This window comes from Pollicipes pollicipes, unplaced genomic scaffold, assembly GCF_011947565.3.
Source record: "Pollicipes pollicipes isolate AB1234 unplaced genomic scaffold, Ppol_2.1 Scaffold_7231;HRSCAF=8579_pilon_pilon_pilon, whole genome shotgun sequence".
Lineage (NCBI taxonomy): Eukaryota > Metazoa > Arthropoda > Thecostraca > Pollicipedomorpha > Pollicipedidae > Pollicipes > Pollicipes pollicipes.
Genome location: NW_023597034.1, coordinates 27,021,419 through 27,040,981, shown reverse-complemented (window position 1 = coordinate 27,040,981; position 19,563 = coordinate 27,021,419). Strand labels below are relative to the sequence as shown.

At 57.2% G+C, this 19,563-nt stretch overlaps 1 protein-coding gene and 1 pseudogene across 1 annotated transcript; one reads left to right on the top strand and one right to left on the bottom strand.

Moving 5' to 3' along the window:
* Positions 1-15,991, top strand: LOC119109924 (uncharacterized). Its single transcript, XM_037233670.1, has 10 exons — positions 1-11; positions 599-947; positions 1,120-1,253; positions 1,738-1,965; positions 11,143-11,208; positions 11,590-11,696; positions 12,250-12,363; positions 12,996-13,118; positions 15,752-15,852; positions 15,909-15,991. The coding sequence occupies exons 2-10, from the start codon at positions 599-601 to the stop codon at positions 15,989-15,991; spliced, it is 1,305 nt and encodes a 434-aa protein (XP_037089565.1). The 5' UTR covers positions 1-11.
* A 1,042-nt stretch (positions 15,992-17,033) lies between these two features.
* Positions 17,034-19,270, bottom strand: LOC119109578 (dolichol-phosphate mannosyltransferase subunit 1-like; annotated as a pseudogene).
* Positions 19,271-19,563: the final 293 nt, after the last annotated feature.

Genomic DNA, 19,563 nt, shown 5'->3' with positions numbered 1-19,563 from the left:
GCGACGTGAAGGTGAGCGGCGCGCGGCTGGCTGGCTGGCTGGGTGCCTGCCTGCCTGCCTGCCTGCCTGCCTGCCTGCCTGCCTGCCTGCCTGCCTGGCGTGCGCTGCCTCCCGATCAGTTCTCAGCTTTGGCAGCTGTCCCAGCTTCCTGCGTTACCCGCCGTCCCAGGCCCAGTGTGCTGGTCTTACCGGCGCTCAGAGGTGCTTTACGCGGGAGGCCTTCGTCGGGCACGCGTGGCTGCGGCCTCGGGAGACCGTTCCGCCCGAGCCCTGTTCTTCGGCCATCCCGCCAGCGGCCGGCTCCCCTACACCGCTCTGGCCGCGGCGGCAGGACGCCCCACGCCTGCGTTGGACCCTGTCCAGTCACGCGCGGCTGTTGGTCCCTGCCCTGCCACGCCAAATGAGACCGTTAGCTCGTGGTCTGCCTGACCAGCCCTGAACGCCCGTTGGTACGTCGTGCTGTGAGATATCATCGCTGGATACTGTGTTGTTTCTTCCGATGAGTCGGCGGACCTCTGTTCTGTGCCGTCGCCGGTGGCCGCCGGCTCGCGTCCTCTGCCGTCACCTCAGACGACCGGGCTCTTCCCTCTGCCGCCAGATGTGGCGCGCGCACGTCGGTGAGGAGGTGCTGCGCGTGCCGTCCGCCTCGGCCGTGGTGCTGGCGTGCACCGCTGCCGCCGGCGGCGTGCTCACGGTCAGCCTCAGCGGTCAGGTGGCCATGGCGGAGGCGGCCAGCGGCGCGCCGCGCTGGTCGCGCCGGCTCGAGAACGTGACGGCGGCGGTGTGCGACGGCCAGCGCGCCTACCTGGCTGCCGGGCGTGCGCTGCACGTGCTGCGACTGAGCGACGGCCACTCGGAGCGACAGCTGGCGCCGGACGCGCGCATCACCAGCCTCACCTGCATGCCCGAGGGCGCCGACGACAGCCACCTGGGCGTTGCCATGCTCGGTAAGTGCCGGTCGTCGCCCGGCGTGGGCTCTGCCCAGGCGCTGCGCCCGTGCTGTGCGCCGCGGGGCCACTGTTCGCTGCGTGTGCGGTGTCGGATTGCTGTCACCTGGGCGCGCCGCCGGTCCGGCGACGGTCGTGCGCTGACCTGGCCTGACCTGGCGCCGGGCCGCAGGTCTGGAGGACGGCCGGGTGGCGGTGGCGCTGGCGGACCGCGGCGACCTTGTCTCCAGCCTGGCGCACGCGGGCGAAGTCACCTGCCTGGCGTTGACCAGCGACCCTATCCTGGCCTCCGGAGGACGGGACGGCGTGAGTTGACTGCGCTCGCGCGTGTGCCGCCGTCGAGCGCGGGCCGCTTCGTTCGGCGTCGCCCGGACTCTGGGCCGCCGTGGACAAGGCTTTGCATAGGACTAGTCAGCCGGTGCAGAGGTTGTGCTTTAAGGGTCAACCGGCCATCTGCTGTGCTTTTGTCTGGGCATGTTGGAGCCGTTCCGGTCCGGGTGTCTGCCCGATCGGAGGGAACCGGTGTCGAACGGTCCGCACGTGATCGCTCTCGGCGGGTGGTGGGGGAGAGCGGGGGCCCGACTCGGCGACCGGTGGGGGAGAGCGGGGCCCGACTCGACAGTGGATGGAGGAGGGCGAGGCCCGACTCGGTGGCCTGTGGGGGCTGGGGAGAGCGGGGCCCGACTCGACGGCCGGTGGGGGAGGGCGGTGCCCGACCCTGCGGCCGGTGGGGGAGGGGAGGGTGCCCTACTCGGCAGCCGGCTGACCGCGCCCTCCCCGGCCCCGTCAGATGGTTTTGCTCTGGACGTCGGACGACGGCTGGCGGGCGCCGGTCCGCTCGCTGGAGGCGTTCTCCGTGCCTGTGTCGGCGCTCGCCTGGTTGGAGAACAGCCTGCTGGCGGCCGGCCAGGACTCGCAACTGGTGGTCTACGCGGACGCCGACAAGCCCGACAGCGACGAGCTGACTCGGCGGGTCATCACCGGCAACGACGCGCCCGTCTGCTCGCTGGCCGTGGCGGTGAGTGGGGTCTCGGCCTGACCACGGGCACGCGTGCCCAGCCGCTCGTTGGAGCGGGAATCGCCTGCTGCTACAATAGTAAGGTCTGGAATTGCCAGTGCCGGCACCTTGGCGGCACTGCGGCGGTCAGGGTCGTCAGGAATGTACGCGTGTCGCCGTTTTCTTTCTCCCTCTCTCTCTCTCTCTCTCTTACCAATTTCGGTACCCGTTCAATGACGATCGCCGAGAGCTCGTGCTGCCAACTCGCCTGATCTCCGCTAGTCTTCATCTTTCTTAGAGCATCTTCAAGTCGTCAGGTCCTCAACCAGGAGTGTGGTTTCCTGTTCGGTTGGGGGGGGGGGCGGGGGGGGGGGGAGGGGGCTTCAGCCCCTCCCTGTGGGAATAAAGCTGGCAAAATCTGCGGAGAAACCTGTTTGTTGGTGTATTTTGTTGGTAGGTTGGGCAATGTGTCACTGTTCAGCGCGCCCAGCGCGCAAAAAAAAAACTGCGATTGTCTTCGTGTCCACACCCAAGACCATGCGACGGCCGCCCGTAGCGAAGGCCTCCCGTCCTGTCCAGGAAGCACTGCAGTCCCGTCCCTTTGCTAACGTGGAATGTCTGAACGGCAAAAAATCGACAGTGATCGAAGTCGAATCGGGAAAAGACGAAGGACAAAAAATACCCAGACGGAAATTGTAAAGAGGCAAAATCCGGCGTGGATGGAAGCCAAGCAAAACAAATTGTGACGGCAGCCAAAGCCAGGGACGGTCTGCCGATGGGCAAACTTTAATTCAAAGACGGTCACATGATTATGCAATTAAAAATATCAGTGCAATTCAAGTGATGTATGGTGAAACGATTTCCCTACCTCACCGGTTCATATGACCATTGATTACAAGCGTAATGTATCACATCCACGAAGGAGGAGGAACAAACAAATGAACATGAACGCGTCGCATGGCATCGAAAGCTAATAATGACTGGCATGGCTCTGTCGTCAATTTCTGCCCCGCGAGCAGATCTGTGCCTGGTTCCCAAATTGTGTTCTTCAAAAACCGGTTCCAGGTTCCAGAACTAGGGAGAAAACAAAAATAAGTTTGGAATAAAACCGGGGACCACCAAGAGCTGGGATCCAGCAATGACTTGTGTTGAGAGAACAGGCAAGAACTAGGAGCCAGCTTGATAATAAACGAGAGCATACAGCAATAGCCGACATTCGGCTTGGGATATGCAGAGATTTAGAAAGAACGGGACCCATCCTGAAATTATGCCGAGAGATCTAGTGAGAATTAAGAGCCAGCCTGGCATGCGGCTAAAAATCAAGCGCGAGCACAGATCCAGCCGGGAATTATGCTGAGGATCCAACAAGAACCAACTTCCACTATGTGGTGGAACTGACCAGAACCGAGATCCTCCTGGAATCGTTGCCAGGAACTAGTGGGTATTCACACAGTTCACTGGTATTATGCACGACGCACTTGTAAATGCCACGTGTGAATATGCGATAAATATTGTGCCGTACACGTCATACGTTCAATGATAGCTAGTCGTCAAATGGCAGCCCAACTTGTGTTTACGAGTGAGATCTAATGTCTTTGTAAGCAGTTGGGAGCAAAAACCAAGGTCTGGTATCTGTGAGAAACCAGTGACAACCATGAATCAGGGCCTGGTATTTTGTGAATGGATGGAGGGAACAAGGAACCAGAAACTGGTGTTTGTGAAATGTCTAGTGGTAACCAGGGTGTGGAAAGTCATTGAGACCCTTGAAATAGGTTGTGGTGTTTGTGGAGGGACTAGTGGAACCGGGAGCCCATATTTCTATTTACGAAGGAACCAGTGAGGACACGCAACCATGATGCGGTGCTTGCAAAAAAACAGATATGACCCATGCACCAGGCGGTGTTGTTTATGAAGGACCAGCCGTAACCAGGATCCAATATCGCGTTTTTGAGAGTGGGAAGGGGAACCAGGACATGCCTGCTCAGAACCAGGACTAACAAAAAACGGAACCTGCGAGGGGCGCCACCGCTTTGCCGCTTGCCGCCGTAAGTCATGCTCGCTCAGACACTGCCAAATGGATCTTTTGATTCCTGCTTTCGGTACTGTAAGGGGTCATTAATAATTCGCTCGAATTCTTAGCATGCCTAACGTGACGCAGGCACTGGACCACCTCCGGGAGCCTGATGTGACGCGAGGAATGATGGACTGCTCGGGTGCACGGTCGGATATCTGGACGCTGGAACGTCAGGAAGCTGACAGGCGCGCCCGCGAGGCCAAGCGAGCACGCTTGGCCGAACTGGAGCGCGCTAAGGCGGCAAGCCGCCTGTCCGGTGCAGACAAAGAGCCCGTCCCCCGAACCAGCACTCCATCGCCACGAAAGCCGGTGGAGGCCCCCGCTGGTGCCTCGAACCCCGGTAGAGGCCCACCAATGGGCCCCCCCCCCCCCCGCCTCCACCCCGGGCTGGGTACGCTGGCGTAAAGCGTGCCCCAGCCGGCCCCCCATCTCCATCTGACGGAGGTAGCCCAAGGATTCGTCCTAGGGTGGGGCACGGCCCCCCGGAATTAAGCCGAAGCTCTCGGTCTGAGGCGTCTGGACATGCAACTGGTGCAGCCGAATTTTTTTAAGCCGGGATTGTTTTAGCTCCTCACATCTTACCTCTTTTTTAATACGCCCTTTTACAGGCGTTTTTTACAGTGGAACTGTAGAGGATTAAGGGCGAACGCCCTCGATCTCGAGGCTGTCGTCAGCAGGGTCTCTCCTGCAGCCGTGGCGCTGCAGGAGACCAAGCTAGCGCCTGACAATTTTTGCTCTCTGAAAGGATATGCGATGTTTCGCAACGACGTGTTGACGGAGAGCATCGCTCACGGTGGCGTCCTCCTGGCAGTTCACCATAGCGTGCCAGCGAGGAGGCTAAGCTTGCGGTCCACACTTCAGGCTGTGGCCGTACGGCTTTATTTCAACCATCGTCACATCACTGTTTGCCTCACTTTACCTTCCACCAGGCATTGCTTTTCCGTTGGCGCACCTTAGGTGTCTGCTGGCTGAACTGCCTCCGCCACTTCTTCTTCTCGGCGATTTTAATGCACATCACACCGCATGGGGGTGTGACGTCACCAATGCTCGTGGGAGGCTGTGCGAGAATTTTATCCACGGTGCTTCACTATGTATTTTAAACACAGGAACTCGTACGCATTTTACAATGCCGTCCGGCCAGACGTCCGCACTAGACTTAAGCCTCTCCAGTCCCCAGCTCGTCCAACACCTCGAGTGGAGTGTTGGAGATGACCCCATGGGAAGCGACCACTTCCCAGTGTGGGTCCGGTTTAAGAGAGGTGGAGCGTTGGGTGTTCGGCCACAACGCTGGAATTTTAAGAAAGCGGACTGGTGTGAATTTGAGACTCGGCTCGACGAATCGTTCGTAACTGAGGCTGTGAGGACGGTACCCTCTATTGAGGTTTTTACTCACAGACTTCTAGAGTGTGCCAACAGCTTTATCCCACGCACGTCTGGCGCTCCCCGACGTACTCCTGTTCCGTGGTGGACGGAGGAGTGTCGGAGCGCCATCCGGGCGCGTAAACGTGCGTTTCGGGCTTTTGACGCCAGGAGTACTACAGAAAACCTCATAGCCTTTAAGAAAGCGAGGGCTTTTGCTCGGCGCACCGTAAGAGAGGCGAAGCGTGCGTCCTGGCATGCTTACGTGAGTACGTTGAACCGGTTCACACCAACATCGCAGGTATGGTCTCGAATTAAGCGCATATCTGGGCACTTTACATCCATGGCTCTTCCGGTACTATGTGTGAACGGACAGGCCGTGACGCGCCCCTTGGAAGTTGCGAACGAGATTGCCCGGGCGCTGGCCTACCGCAGCGAAGGTGGCAACACTAACCCACAGTTTGTGCGGCACCGAGCGCAATGTGAGCAATCTGGAGTGGATTTTTCAACGAGTGAGCTACATTGTTATAATGATCCATTCACCCTAGTCGAGTTGGATTGGGCGATTGCCAAGCTTCGCAGCGTGTCAGAAGGCCCGGACACTGTGCACAACGACATGCTCAAGCATTTGCCGCGTCGCGTGCTTCGCGTTTTATTAGCGGTATTTAATGCGCTTTGGGCCAGTGGGGACTTTCCAGCCTCTTGGCGAGAAGCTATAGTCGTTCCTATTTTGAAACCGGGTAAAAGTGGACTGGATCCTTTACACTATAGACCTATTTCTCTCACTTCATCGCTCTCTAAGTTGATGGAAAAGATGGTTAATGTCCGTTTAACTTGGTTTTTAGAACACCACGGCGTTTTTACAAACGCCCAGTGTGGCTTTAGAAAGAATCGCAGCACAGTTGACAATCTTTTAGTTCTTGACACTGCGATTCGTATGGGATTTAAAGCAAGCCGACACATAGGCGCAGTGTTCTTTGACATAGAGGGCGCCTATGACACCACATGGCGTCAAGGCATCCTTCTCAAGCTACACAGGTATGGTATACGCGGCAATATGGGGACCTTTCTTCAAAACTTTCTAGTTGACCGTTCTTTCCGTGTCCGTGTTGGAGACGCGCTCTCTGAGAGGCATGTTCAAGTTAATGGGGTGCCCCAAGGCGGCGTTCTCAGCGTAGCTTTGTTCGCCGTTATGATCAACGACATCGGGATGGGGCTTCCGCAGTCTGTAGGTCGTGCGCTTTTTGTTGATGATTTTACTATTTGGACTAGCGCAGCAAGACCACCATCGATGGAACGCCAACTCCAGTTAGCTGTTGACCGCGTTGAGAAGTGGGGTACCATGAACGGGTTCAGGTTTTCACGTAGCAAGACTGTAGCCATGCATTTTTGTCGTAGCCGGCAATGCGGTGACCTTTCTATCCGTATGTATGGACAATGCATCCCAACTGAGCCTGTGGCTAGATACCTTGGGGTATACTTTGACCGCCGACTTACATATAAGGCACATCTTAAAACGCTACGTGAACGCTGTTTTAAATCTTTGAACGTATTAAAATGTGTTTCGCGCACGTCGTATGGCGGAGATCGGAGCACGCTTTTGCTGCTGTATCGGGCAATCATACGCTCTAAGCTGGACTATGCATGTTTTATTTATGACAGCGCATGTGAGTCCACGAAACGGATCATTGACACCATCCATCACACTGCTTTACGTGCCATCACAGGGGCGTTCCGTACATCTCCTACCCAAAGCCTCTTGGTAGAATCGCACGAGCCGCCGTTGTCAGCGAGGAGGAAAATGCTTGGCATGCGTTATGCACTGAAGCTGCGACAGTTTCCGTGTCACCCCGCATATCACGCAGTCTTTCCGCGGCCTGCTGTGCCGTTTGTTCGCAATGCACCTCGGGCGCATGCAGTGACCTTTGGCTCCCGGATACAAGCCTTACTGCGGGAAACCGAAATTCCCATTCGAAAGGTGAAGCGATCACGTCACCTGTGCACTCCTCCCTGGCATTTGATCTCACCCTTCACAGACACATCTCTGACTGAAATGAAAAAAGGTGTCTCGCTGCCAGATATAATGAGGTCCAGAGCGTTTGAGCGTATTGCGTTATATGAGGGCTACACACACACTTACACGGACGGCTCTAAAACTTCTGATGGTGTAGGCTGTGCGTTTGTGAGCGGTGGCGTCACCCGGTCGTTTTCATTGCCCCCAAACGCTTCGGTGTTTACATCAGAGCTTATAGCAATCATTAAGGCACTATGTTTCATTGAAGTCGGTGACGAACCCTTGCATCTCATTTTGACGGACTCTCTGAGCAGCGTTCTGAGTGTGAAGTCTTTTTATCCGTCATGTCCCCTTATACAGGACATTTTAATACGTTTGACTCATCTGGATGAGGCCGGAAAGAAAATCATGCTATGTTGGGTTCCTAGTCATGTCGGCATCGCGGGCAACGAGCTGGCTGACGCGGCTGCTAGGCGAGCAGCGCTGGCTCCATGTGTTCACTCTCTTTCTATTCCTGCCAGAGACTTTTACCCCGCACCGCACCTTCCTGCACAACAAGTGGCAGCGTTGTTGGGACCGGATGGATTGTAATAAGCTCAGAGAGATAAAACCTAAGCTAGGTCAGTGGTTCTCTTGTTCGCGGAAAATGCGGCGAGAGGAGGTGATCCTCTGCAGATTGCGCATCGGGCACACATACGCAACCCACGGCTATATGTTGGAGGGAGCCGATAAACCGATCTGTCATCGATGTGGTGCCGTCCTCACCGTTCGCCATATTCTTATTTCTTGTCCGCGCCTCGCGGAAGAACGCCAACGCTATTTTGGACAGCATGACTTGCCCCTTACCATCTGTGATATGCTAGGAGATAAATCACCATTTCTGGAATTTCAACAGATCTTTTTGTTTCTCAAACACATCAACTTTGGGACCATTTATGCGGCTCATTAGATAGGTAAAACCAAACTCGTTATGGGCGCCAAATGACCACCGCAGTCGGCGCGCCCCTAAACTCCAATAAACAACAACAACAAGCTAATGCCTCCCCATAGGTGTTACGCGGGCCGGGAGGAGGGAGGGACGGACAGCAGAGGAAGGGGGGGGGGGGAGGAAGCTGTAATGGCGGGCGATATCTACGACGGCGCCGGTCGCGGCACCCAGTGTCACCTGTGTGGCCTGCGCGGCTGCTCTGGTCGACCGAAGGGCTGCTAATCACACGCGCACCAATGCCGAACATCACGCTACGTACGCCACGTGAACAATGGTGTACAGAGCTGCGTATTTTGAGATAAGGGGTATGCAGGTTCGACTCTTGACGCTGGAGCGGCTTGGAGTCGCGATCATTGGGACTGCAATTTGTTCTAGTCCATGATAAGGTCGACCATCCAGCGCCTCTGTCGCGTTATGCGACCTTGATGACTCAAACACGGCACCATGTCTGCCTTTTATAACCGGACGCCAGCCATCAGAATTACTTTTGCGGGTATTAGTCGCAGAGCGAATTGTTACCGGCAGCGTTTAGGGGATAAGCCATCCCACCATCATTCGAAGCTGGAGCACAAGAGCACTAGCCCACCAGCTGTTGTGACACAGGGGTTCGGTATACAGCCAACTTTGCACATCGCGCACGTCTGTCAGATTGGCTGAATGCATTTACACCATTTCGTATTCTCTCTTGCAATTGCGGTATTTGCGCCACGTGTCGGAGAATTCGATCCAGCCGGCGCCCACGCACCCGTTCGGGCCGTAGTAGTGCTCCTTGACGAAGTCGTCGCAGTCGATGATTCCGTCGCCGTCGCAGTCCGAAGGCAGCTTCTGCAGGAAGAGCTTCACGGCCAGGGTGGCGCACGCCGGGTTGCTGGCGCACCTCTGGAAGGTGTAAGCCTTGTAGAGGTTGGCCCGGCTGGTGACGTTGCTGGTGATGAAGTAGTCCTCGTTCATCATGTACGCGCCGCACACGTCATTCTGGCAGCCGACGCTCCAGTCGCAGCCGCGCGCCTGGCAGATGCAGCGCAGACAGTTCTTGCTGACGCGTACCGCAGAGGAGCGCCGGGCCAGACTGTGTGCTGGGCTGGCCTGCGCGGCAGTCAGCAGTAGCAGCAGCAGCAGCAGCGTCAGCAGCGGCAGCGGCAGCGGCAGCGCCGGCGGGGGCGCCCAAGACATGGCGTCAGGTCGGCAGGCGGTCACGGATGGCACTAATGGCCGAGGCGGGGCCTCCAGCCGTCGGCCAGGGCCGGCCGGACGGACGGCAAACCTGTCGGCGCTCCACCAGCTAGCCTGAGGGCGGTGCCCGCCGCCTGGGAATCCCCGGCCGCTACCAATGTCAGAGGCCCCTCGGGCGGACCGACCAGTCCACCACTCCGACCAGCTGGTATGGCGCCGTGTGGGAGCCAACCAAGGTCGTTAAAAAGCAAGCGATTACTTCGCAGTAGGCCTCGTCGGCAAACCGACATATGCGCAGTTCTGGCGGAGTTGATGTGATATTCATTCGGCGGGGCCAAGGGTATAAAACCGGTTCAGAGGCGTAGCCAGGGCTTCGCCCAGGGTAGGGCCAGATCGGGGCATAGGGGCTCTTCCAACCATGAAGCCCCCTCGTCGTCGCCAGGGACCGTGTTTGGGTTCCAGGCCATGCATGCTTGGGGATTATATATTGATGCTTCAGGGGTTGTTTGTTACGATTTTGAAGTGCTACTGGCGCCTTAAACTACCAAAAAGCACTGGGGCCTTCTGTCCCGGGTAAGCCTTCTCCACCTCCAGGGAGGGGGAGGGGCGAAGACCATGGCCCTTTGAACTTCTAGAAGTGCTGATTGGATTCCAATTTTTTGGAGCTCCTCCAAAAATTATAATCCAATTTTGGAATGGGATGGACGGGGCAAATATGTTCGGTGTTTGATAGCTGATATCATGCTGTCATGTCACTTATTGGTAAACATCTCATTTAATGTAATGCTGTTCGCTTTCAAAATAGTTTGATTCTGAAGCATAAACAAGTTGTTGATGAGCCGCACTAGAAAATGATACGTTTTGACACATGAGATTAAAAGCTTCTTTTATGAACAACGATAGAAAGGGCATCGATCGTAATGTTTTCAGGAGATCCCGTGATCCTCATCTCTTGCCTAGTCACGATTGGTTAGCTCTCACCAGCTGATTAAGCTGCCGTCGTCGAGCTCTGTGATAGGCTCAGCGGACAGCGATGTGCATTGTAAATTGTTGATGTTTTCACGAACGCCCATGCTACACATTACTTAACCACGATCATGTGCTTTCTGTTTGGTCGATTCTAGTGATGAATGCAACGCCGCGAGAAATGACGGGTTATTGGTTGTAGTTAAGTCATTTTTTATATAGGCAGGACTTTTTTGAACGTTTTGGACGACCCAATTTTTAGGCACACTTGGACGGACAGTGGGTCCACCTTTCGTCTTTGGATTGGACCACGGACAGGAACTTTAAAAACGGCACCTCTGCTAGCTACGTCACTGAACCGGTTCAGCAGCGATCTAAGTGATCGCCTTCTTCGTCGCCGGGGCTTTGCGACGCATGAAGCCGCCGAGACTATGTGGCGACGCCTGCCTGTCACCCTCCGCAGGGGAGGGGATGATGGTCACTGCGGAGAATCGATGTGTCGGGTGTCAGTCGGGACACTGGCACATGATGTGTCGGGTGCCAGTTGAGTCAACTGAGCGCTGGGTGTCAGCGGCACGCCCATGCCGAGCTAAGTCCTGACCTCACCCCACGTTTGACCGGCAGGGTAACCACGTGCTGAGCGCCACGGCCGGCGGTCAGGTGCTGCTGTGGACGAGCCGGCTGGTGCCGGTGACAGAGCAGCGGTGCCGGCTCGGCTCGCGCCCCGACCTGGCGCGGCTGGCCGACGGACGGCTGGTCGGCCTGCTGCCGCAGCAGGATGCCACCGTCGTTATCGACCTGCAGAAGGTCGGTGGTCGGCCGCCGGGCCCACCGTGGCGCCGCGGCGCTGGCCGGGCACCGCGAGTCACCCGGAGTTGGGGCAGTGTTCGGTACCGGTCTGTGCACGGAGGGACGTGAGCAGGTCTAGCTAGCCGGTAGCCCCCGGACTCGCGGATATCTTTCTTCAAAAGGTGGCGCGCCACGGTGAAGCTTCGTCGAGATGGCAACCAGGTGAGTGATGTGTCTGTTCTCCCACTCTGGTCTTCTCGAGCTTTCGGCCCTTTGTTGCAGATGCACTGTGTAGCCAGCTTCGGCGATCACACTGCCGACGTCAGCAGCGTGACCGTGACAAAGAACAGCCTGCTGTCAGCGTCGCTAGATGGCAGCGTCAAGCTCTGGCACGCCGAGCAAACTGCCGTTTCATCAGTCGACTCTGGCTTCCTCACTGTGGAGCACATCTGGACGGCGGATGACCGTGTCACATCTTATGTGGTCACCGTCAGCCGGGACCGCTGTATGACTGCGTGGAAGATGAACGTCACAGACGGAAAGATGCCCACAGCGGTGTACACAGTCAAGATGAAGGAGGACACTAAGGTATGGGTTTGGTGGTCATGAGGTTAGCTTCTAAGGGACCGCAGCTGAAATATGTGCTTAGATGTGCAAAACTCCCTGGTGTATATTGTTCAGTGTCCTGCTGTCATGCATCAGCTCCGTGCATCGTGACATCCACTAGGATCGATCTACTAACACCATTCCTGTTTCGCCAAGGTACTCATTTCGTTTCCGTCGGCCGTGGGTTCGTGGTGTGACAATACCCTCAGCTGATGGCACGTGGCCATGACTATCGAGTGTGATCTTGACCTGGTGACCGGGCGTGGGCAGGCGACGCCCCTGACCGCCGCCGGGCCTGCAGAGCGAGCTGGTGGCGGCTGCGGTGGGCGCCGTCAGCCTGGACGCGGATGGCGCGCTCTCGTTCACCGCCGCTGGCGTCATGCCTGACGGCGTGTTCGCCGTGCACGTGACCCTGGAGCCGGCCGGCGGCGGCCACCACAAGCTGGACTGGTGTCCCATGGGCGGCTGGGTCACGCCGCTGCTCTGCGTGGCCGTCGGCGGCCAGCAGCGCTGCCTGCTGGTGGGCGACGCCGACGGCCACCTGACCGTGGTCAACAAGTGCGCCAAGAGACACGCCTTGTATCAGTGGTGAGGCGGCAGCCCGTCAGAACCTGTGACGCAGCTGTGTCGGGCGCGGGGGAGAGGGGAGGTTTCTGGGGAGTCGTGGGCCATCTGGCGGGGTTGTGATATCACCTCTGGGGAGTCGTGGACCATCTGGCGGGGTTGTGATATCACCTCTGGGGAGTCGTGGACCATCTGGCGGGGTTGTGATATCACCTCTGGGGAAGTCGTGGACCATCCGGCGGGGTTGTGATATCACCGCGCCGCTCCCATAGCCGGGGTCGAGTTTCTGCGACCGGATCGCCGCTGTCGCGATCGATGATGTTCACTCCTGGCCTTTTGCGCCGCGTTCTCCAGCGAGCACAATGCGCAGCCGCGTGGTGCCGCGTCGTCGCGTGCCAGCGCCGCATGCCCTCCGCACCCCGGCGTGTATGCCTCGCCGCCGAGCGGCCTGCGATGCCCGTCCGGCTGCCGCGCGCGCCGTGCGCACCGGCCTGACCCGGCGGCCGCGCGGCCCCCAGCGGCGCCGATCCGGACCCGGCCGTGATGCAGGTGCGCGCGCTGGGGACCTCGACGCTAGTGGCCTGCGACAGGAACGGCATGGTCTGTCGGCTGGAACAGTCGGAGCGCCTCAACGTGCTGCGGTGAGTGTTAAGTGTTACTGCGGGACCGGCAGGTCCTCGTCACTGCCGCCGTCCCTGCCACTGTCACCGTGTCCTCTCGCTCTGCCGGGCCCACACGCAGTGACCCGGGCCGCTTCCGTGTCAGCGGTCGTACCTTCTCGGCCACAAGGTAGCCGTCATGCCCGGCACTGGTTTTGGTCGGCCCGGCAGGGTCATTCCCAATTAATCCAGGCTCACCGAGGACTCCACACCCATTATCGGGGGTGTCACGGTGTTTGTTATACCCGAGATACAAATGTCCCCTTACATCATCCCAAATATTCAGGCGTAGGTGACAGCTGCAATAGCTAAAACACCGTTAATCGTCTTCAAATGACAGGAATGAGTTGCGTGCCAAGCGTTCCCTCGTGTGCAGATCTCCGGGTATGACTTTCTCCGCGGAGCTTGCTGTCTTGCATCTAAATTTGAGCCCTCTAGTATGCATTGCATATCACGTGTTTTCTCATGGTATCGTTCTCTTTTGATGCGCGTCTGAAGTGCATAAACACGTCCTTGTTGCAAGCAGACCATGTCTGCGCGCGCGCCCAGCGTGGTCTGGGGCCATGTCCAAGAGTGTCATCATGACACTGACCTGTGTCCGCGCGCCCAGCGTGTGTGGGATCATTTCCGGGAGTGGCATCTGACACTGACCTGTGTTCGCGCGCCCAGCCGTGGTCTGGGGCCATGTCCGGGGGTGTCATCTGACACTGACCTGTGTCCGCGCGCCCAGCGTGGTGTGGGGTCATGTCCGGGATGTCATCTGACACTGACCTGTGTCCGCGCGCCCAGCGGTGGTGTGGGGTCATGTCCGGGAGTGTCATCTGACACTGACCTGTGTCCGCCCCCCCCCCCGCGTGGTGTGGGGCCATGTCCGGGGAGTGTCATCTGACACTGCCCTGTGCCTGCCCGCGCAGCGCGGGAGTGGGAGCCGGTCTTGCCGGCGGCGCGCCGGCTGCAGCCGCCGGCCGCCTCCTCGTGCCAGCTGCCGACCGATGCCCAGCGGCGGGAGGTGCGGCCGCCGGGCGCCGACGCCGAGCCCGTGAACAAGGACGGGGCGCCGCCCGAGCCGACCGCCCTACCGCCCTGCTGGTGACCGACACTGAGCTGGTGCTGGGCGACGCCGCCGGCCGGCTCTGGTGCCGCTCCGGCGCTGAGTACAGCTGCACCAAGGGTGCGCTCCGGGACTGCCCGGCCGGCAGGCGGCAGCGAGCGCGGCAGGGGGCCGCACGGCGCCGACAGCGTCCGGCCGCTGGACTCTTGTGTCCGGCTCATGACCACGGTGTGCGGTCGGAACTCTTCAGTGCAATGCAGCAAACCTTAGCGGACTGCATTTCCGAGGCAAATTGCTGGGAAACAAACCTAATTTGGTTTAAAGGCATCAAATGATTTAACTATTGCAAATTCGCTAAAAATAGCTGTTAACACATCCGGAGCACAAAGAAATAAAGCACGAAACTGGCACGCATGGCCAGCATCACGCGTCTGTGCTAGTGGAAGGTATCTTAAACGCGTAGTGATGCCCTTTCGTCTATGTAAAAGGGTCGCCTGCCCAGTGTAGCCTGCCGCGTACGTCCACTCGCTTCATTGCCCTCGCAAATGCATGCGAACACGCGTTTATTGACAACATGAGTGCTAAAATGGCTTGTAAACTGCGCGGATACGTTCTTTTTTCTGTCTGACTTGAATACGTTGGAGCTCCGCAGCTTGCTTAAGACATATCTTACAAGATGCGTGTTAAGATGCACATTTTGGTCTTTCGCCACTGCCAACCACCATGATGCTATTCCAATGGAAAAATACTTTTTGCTCATGATGTTGCCAATGGTATTCATGTAGGATGTGCCCATCATGTCTGACGTGCTGCATAGTTAATTGGTTTATGTCGCGTTGAACGTTGACTTAAAGCTTATGTTTACGCGATTGGCGATGTTTTTTCCTTCGAGTGGCAGAGATGTAAGCTGCTAGTAGATTGTCATGTACCGAACGGCAGCTCCGTTCCGGGCAGCAGAACATCCTCTGAACCCCAACTGCTGACGCTGCCAGTGGGGCGTCGTAGGCATCCTCCGGCGCCTGTCTGACCCGGGACCCCGCGCCGGCAGGCGCACGCGGCCGCCGTCACGTGGGGGGCCGTGACCCGTGCCGGCCGAGATCCTGTACAGCAGCGGCGCCGACCGGCGGCTGATGGTGTGGCGCCGCCACGCGCCGCCGACACCGCCCAACTGGAACAGGTGAGGAGCCGTCCAGGCTGCGGCGACGGCGACCCGGCCGGGGGGAGGAGGCGGCCGGCGCTGGGTTGGCGAGGGCGCGGGGTTGGACACCCGCTCCGCGAGCATGCGGTGACGTCAGGTGGGATGCATGGCAGTAGGCCGGGCTGTGGAGGGAGGCGAGCCGGCGCTGGGTTGGCGAGGAGGCGGGACCGGACACCGCCGCTCTGCGAGCATGCGGTGGACGTTAGGTGGGATGCACGGTCGTCGCTGGACTGTATGTGAGCGTGGGTCAGGGGAGGGCGGGCGGAGTGGCGCGCTCCGCTTCACCCGTGGCTGCCGATGCGGTGTGCTGGGGTCTGGACGTCTCGCGGCGTGTTGTGCTGACGTCGGCCGTCCGGGCGCCGCCAGGTTGGGCGAGTTCGAGTTCGCCAGCTGCGTGCGCCACTGCGCGCTGGTGGCGGCGCCGGCTGCCGGCCTGCCAACGGGCCTAGTGTGCGGCGACGACCGCGGCCGGCTGCACTGCCTGCAGGCCGACCTCAGCTGCGTGGCGGCCGCCGCCTCGTAGACCACGCCACCGACGACCCGACGCCAGAACTGACCAGCCCCGCGCGCGACCCGCCGTCGTGCGCCGACCCGCGCCCGGAGTAGTGTAGAGCACGCGCGTTGCTTGTAGTCGTCGCCTGTCTTCTGCTCTGCTGAGAGGCGGGCCGCGCGGGCCGGCGGGTCGTGGCGGTCGAGCCGGCGCTGTCCGCAGTCGCGCCGTGACTGGCGCGCTCAGGACGGAGCTCTGCCGGTGCCGCCTGCCCCGGCCCCGCGCGCCCCGCCTCGCAGCCCGCTCTTTATTCACTGCGCATGCCTGCGTGCCCTCGGCAGACTCGTGTTGTGTGAACAGGTACCTGCCAAATTCACGGCGATCCGCCAGTGATTGAAAGTTGTGATATTGCGAGCATTGTGGTTTATATCGTTGATCTTTGTTATAATGGGACAGTGTGTAATCTTAGACGAGTGTTAACTGTGACCCGACGCCCCGCAGTCACGAGCACGGCTCTCGTGCCTTGGGCTGTCGCGGTTCGCTCACAGCTCTTGTTGAGCTGTGAGCGCTTCTCGTAATGTTTCGCCTGCAAACGAGAATGTTATGCTTCGTTGTGATCCATGAACCAGTCACATATTTTTTGGTTGCGTGGCAGCTGGTCTTGTAGCAGACTTTCCCGTTTGCGCCTCTGTGATCGGTATTTCTGCACTGCATACATATGCGTGGCTTGAAATCTGTTTCACCGTGACTGCTCGGGGATCGATGAACGCACGGATGCCCGTCCTTTGGTACTTCGTTCACAAAGTAGACCGAAAGATGAAACACAAGATGGCAAACACAGAAGGCGCACAACGTTGTGACAACCTTTAGCCATGGCCGCTATACCTGAGCTTTAGGATTCTTATGATCTGCCATGCTCTTCTCTTCAGTGACAAGGCATTCTAGTGGTGTGAAACATAGCATGCAAGGCGCGGTCAACAAGTCACATATAACAGCAGAAAACGCTTCTGTCTGAATTTGGTTGCCATCGCTTTCTAGGTAGTCATCTTGCGCTGCAATGCACCTTCCCAGCGCGTCTGTTGCGCTTCGAACGCTTCCTGAACGCTCGTTCTTTCATTGCTCATCGTATTTGTTAAGTCTGGTGAAGCAACCACCAAATACCATACACAACATGGGTATTTCAGAACTCACCCAAGGCGAGGCGACAGTACAAAAGTAGCAATTCAGAGGTCACCCACAGCAATTACCAGCACCGTGTTTGTTCATTGGCCGCTGCTCCACGCAGCAGCTCGGAATGTTCTCGAGCCACGCTCACCTCCCAGCACGGTCACCGCGGTCACGGCCACGTCACGTGGTGGCGAACAGGTGCAGCAGACCCTTGACGAAGCTGACAATCTCTGAGCCGCCCAGCTTGGACTCGCCGTACACGCGGTCGACGAAGCTGAATGGGCACCTCGCCGATGCGGTAGCCGAGGCGCGTGGCGCGCACAATCATTTCCATCTGAAAGACATAGCCCTTGGAGACGCAGGCGCCGATCAGCCGGCGCAGCACGTCCTTGCGGTAAAGCCGGAAGCTGCCAGTCACGTCGCTAGCGGCTGGCTGCAGCATCACCTGGGTCAAGTAGTTGGCGCCGCGGCTGATCACCTTGCGGACGCAAGTCCCAGCCGGACACGCCGCCCGTGCCGCTGTACCGCGTGCCCGTCACGATGTCCAGGTCTTCCGCCTTCTGGAGGGCGATCATCTGCGGGATGAACTTGGGGTGGTGCGACAGGTCGGCGTCCATGATGACGATGAAGTCGCCGCGCGCGTGCTTCACGCCGTGGATGTAGGCGGTGCCGAGGCCCAGCTTCTTGGCGCGTGGTCGCAGCACGATGCGCTCTTCGCCGTAGATGCGCTGCAGCTGCTCGGCAGCCTGCAGCGTGCCGTCGGGACTGCCGTCGTCGATCACGATGATCTCGAACTTGACGCTCGCCTCGGTGAAGTACTTGACCAGCAGCCACACAATGATGGGTAGGTTCTCGCGCTCATTGTATGTCGGCAGAAGAACCGAGTACATGTGGCTGTCACCTGCATCTTGGGTCATGGTGCTAGCTGTGTTTGAGAATGGCTTGTGATGGTCTCACCTGAAAAATCCAATGCCAGTGTGGGTACATGTGGATGCATTTTTGTGCTTAATACTTAAACTGGATCCTGAATAGGCTAGATTCTGGTCAATGCTGATTGTGATGATAGCTTGAGAACCATAAATACCCAATTTATATGACTGTATCCCTGAGGCATCCTTGAGGTAGCCATCTTACATATGATTCTGCTGTCCTAGAGCATGGCATCCAAGAAATATACTACAAATACCCTAAAAGAAACCTACTAGGTGGCTAGTGGAAGTCAAGGTTACATCAGAAAAATTAAGTCACACAATCAAAGGTTATGTCTGAGCTATGGTGTACCTCACATACTAGAAGGGTTTAGGTCCCACAAGTGGCAGGGCAGTGAACTGCACTAAATAGTTTAAGATGGCTATTCCAGTTAAAAACCCAAAACAAATATGAAGCACCCTTTAAGCTATAAAGGCCAAGGAGCTGTGATTTAGGTAACAATTCAATTCATTCTGGTGATTGCTCACACCATTATTCCTACTATCAGACATTTTAGCCCTCAAGCTTGGTCAGACAGCTGAACCAAATTTAAACTGCCACCATTAGTGATGTGCCAGCCTTTCTGGTGATAAGCTGAATGTTTTGCTTGCTGATTCAGCTTGTGATCAGGAAGTTTATCTTCATGACAGGAGTGGTGATTCTGGTTGTCTGATCATGGGTGCATATTGGACCTTCCATGAACAGGGGACCCCAGCTGTGCACAAATATTGTTTTCATTGAACAGTTTAAGCCAGAACTATGTCTGACACCACCCCAACAAGAATCAAAGCAATTTCTATCTCAAAATATTTGGGCACAACCATATTTGAATGATGTATTCAATTTCTTAAAACTGACCGCTGATTTTGATGAACTGGTTATCATCCAACTACAATCCGGCTCCTGAATCCACAGACCTACTGCAGCCTGTGTTGTGTGTGTTGTGTGTAATTGTGTACCAATGGGGTCTGTCACGAAGCAACATGTCTTGCGGCCCACCGCAACTTATTTATCGAGTACTTGGCTAGAGGAGTGTAGCCCCACAAAGTAAGTTGGGGGCGGGGTTGAATAGCAAAAATGATGAAACCTACGCACAAAGCATGTCACCTAAAAGAAAATACGCCAGCTGGGGTTCTGAAGACTCCCCAAATAAAAAGGGCGATATACTAATGCCTGCCTACCTACCTATCACAAGATTGCGGTAGAAATGTGACACGTCCTTGCAGCTTCTTAGGTGTTTGAGCTGCTGTTGTGGCCGCGTACAATACTGACGCGACACCGACGTGAGCCGCCGCATGTTCTACGCTGCTGGGAGCTCGGTTCGAAAACTAAGGGATTTCTTATGTAATAAGACACTGATTTCCAGTCTTTAAACTTCAAAGATTACCAATAACTACACTAATCAATATTTATATTATTCTAAAAGCTGTTTCTATTAAAGTTTAGTACATTGAAACGTGGGAAGGCCGTCAAATAACGTAGAAGGGAAATATGACATCAGTTTTTGAACGAAGAACAAACACGACCTGAACGACCTTGGAACCAGCAGGGC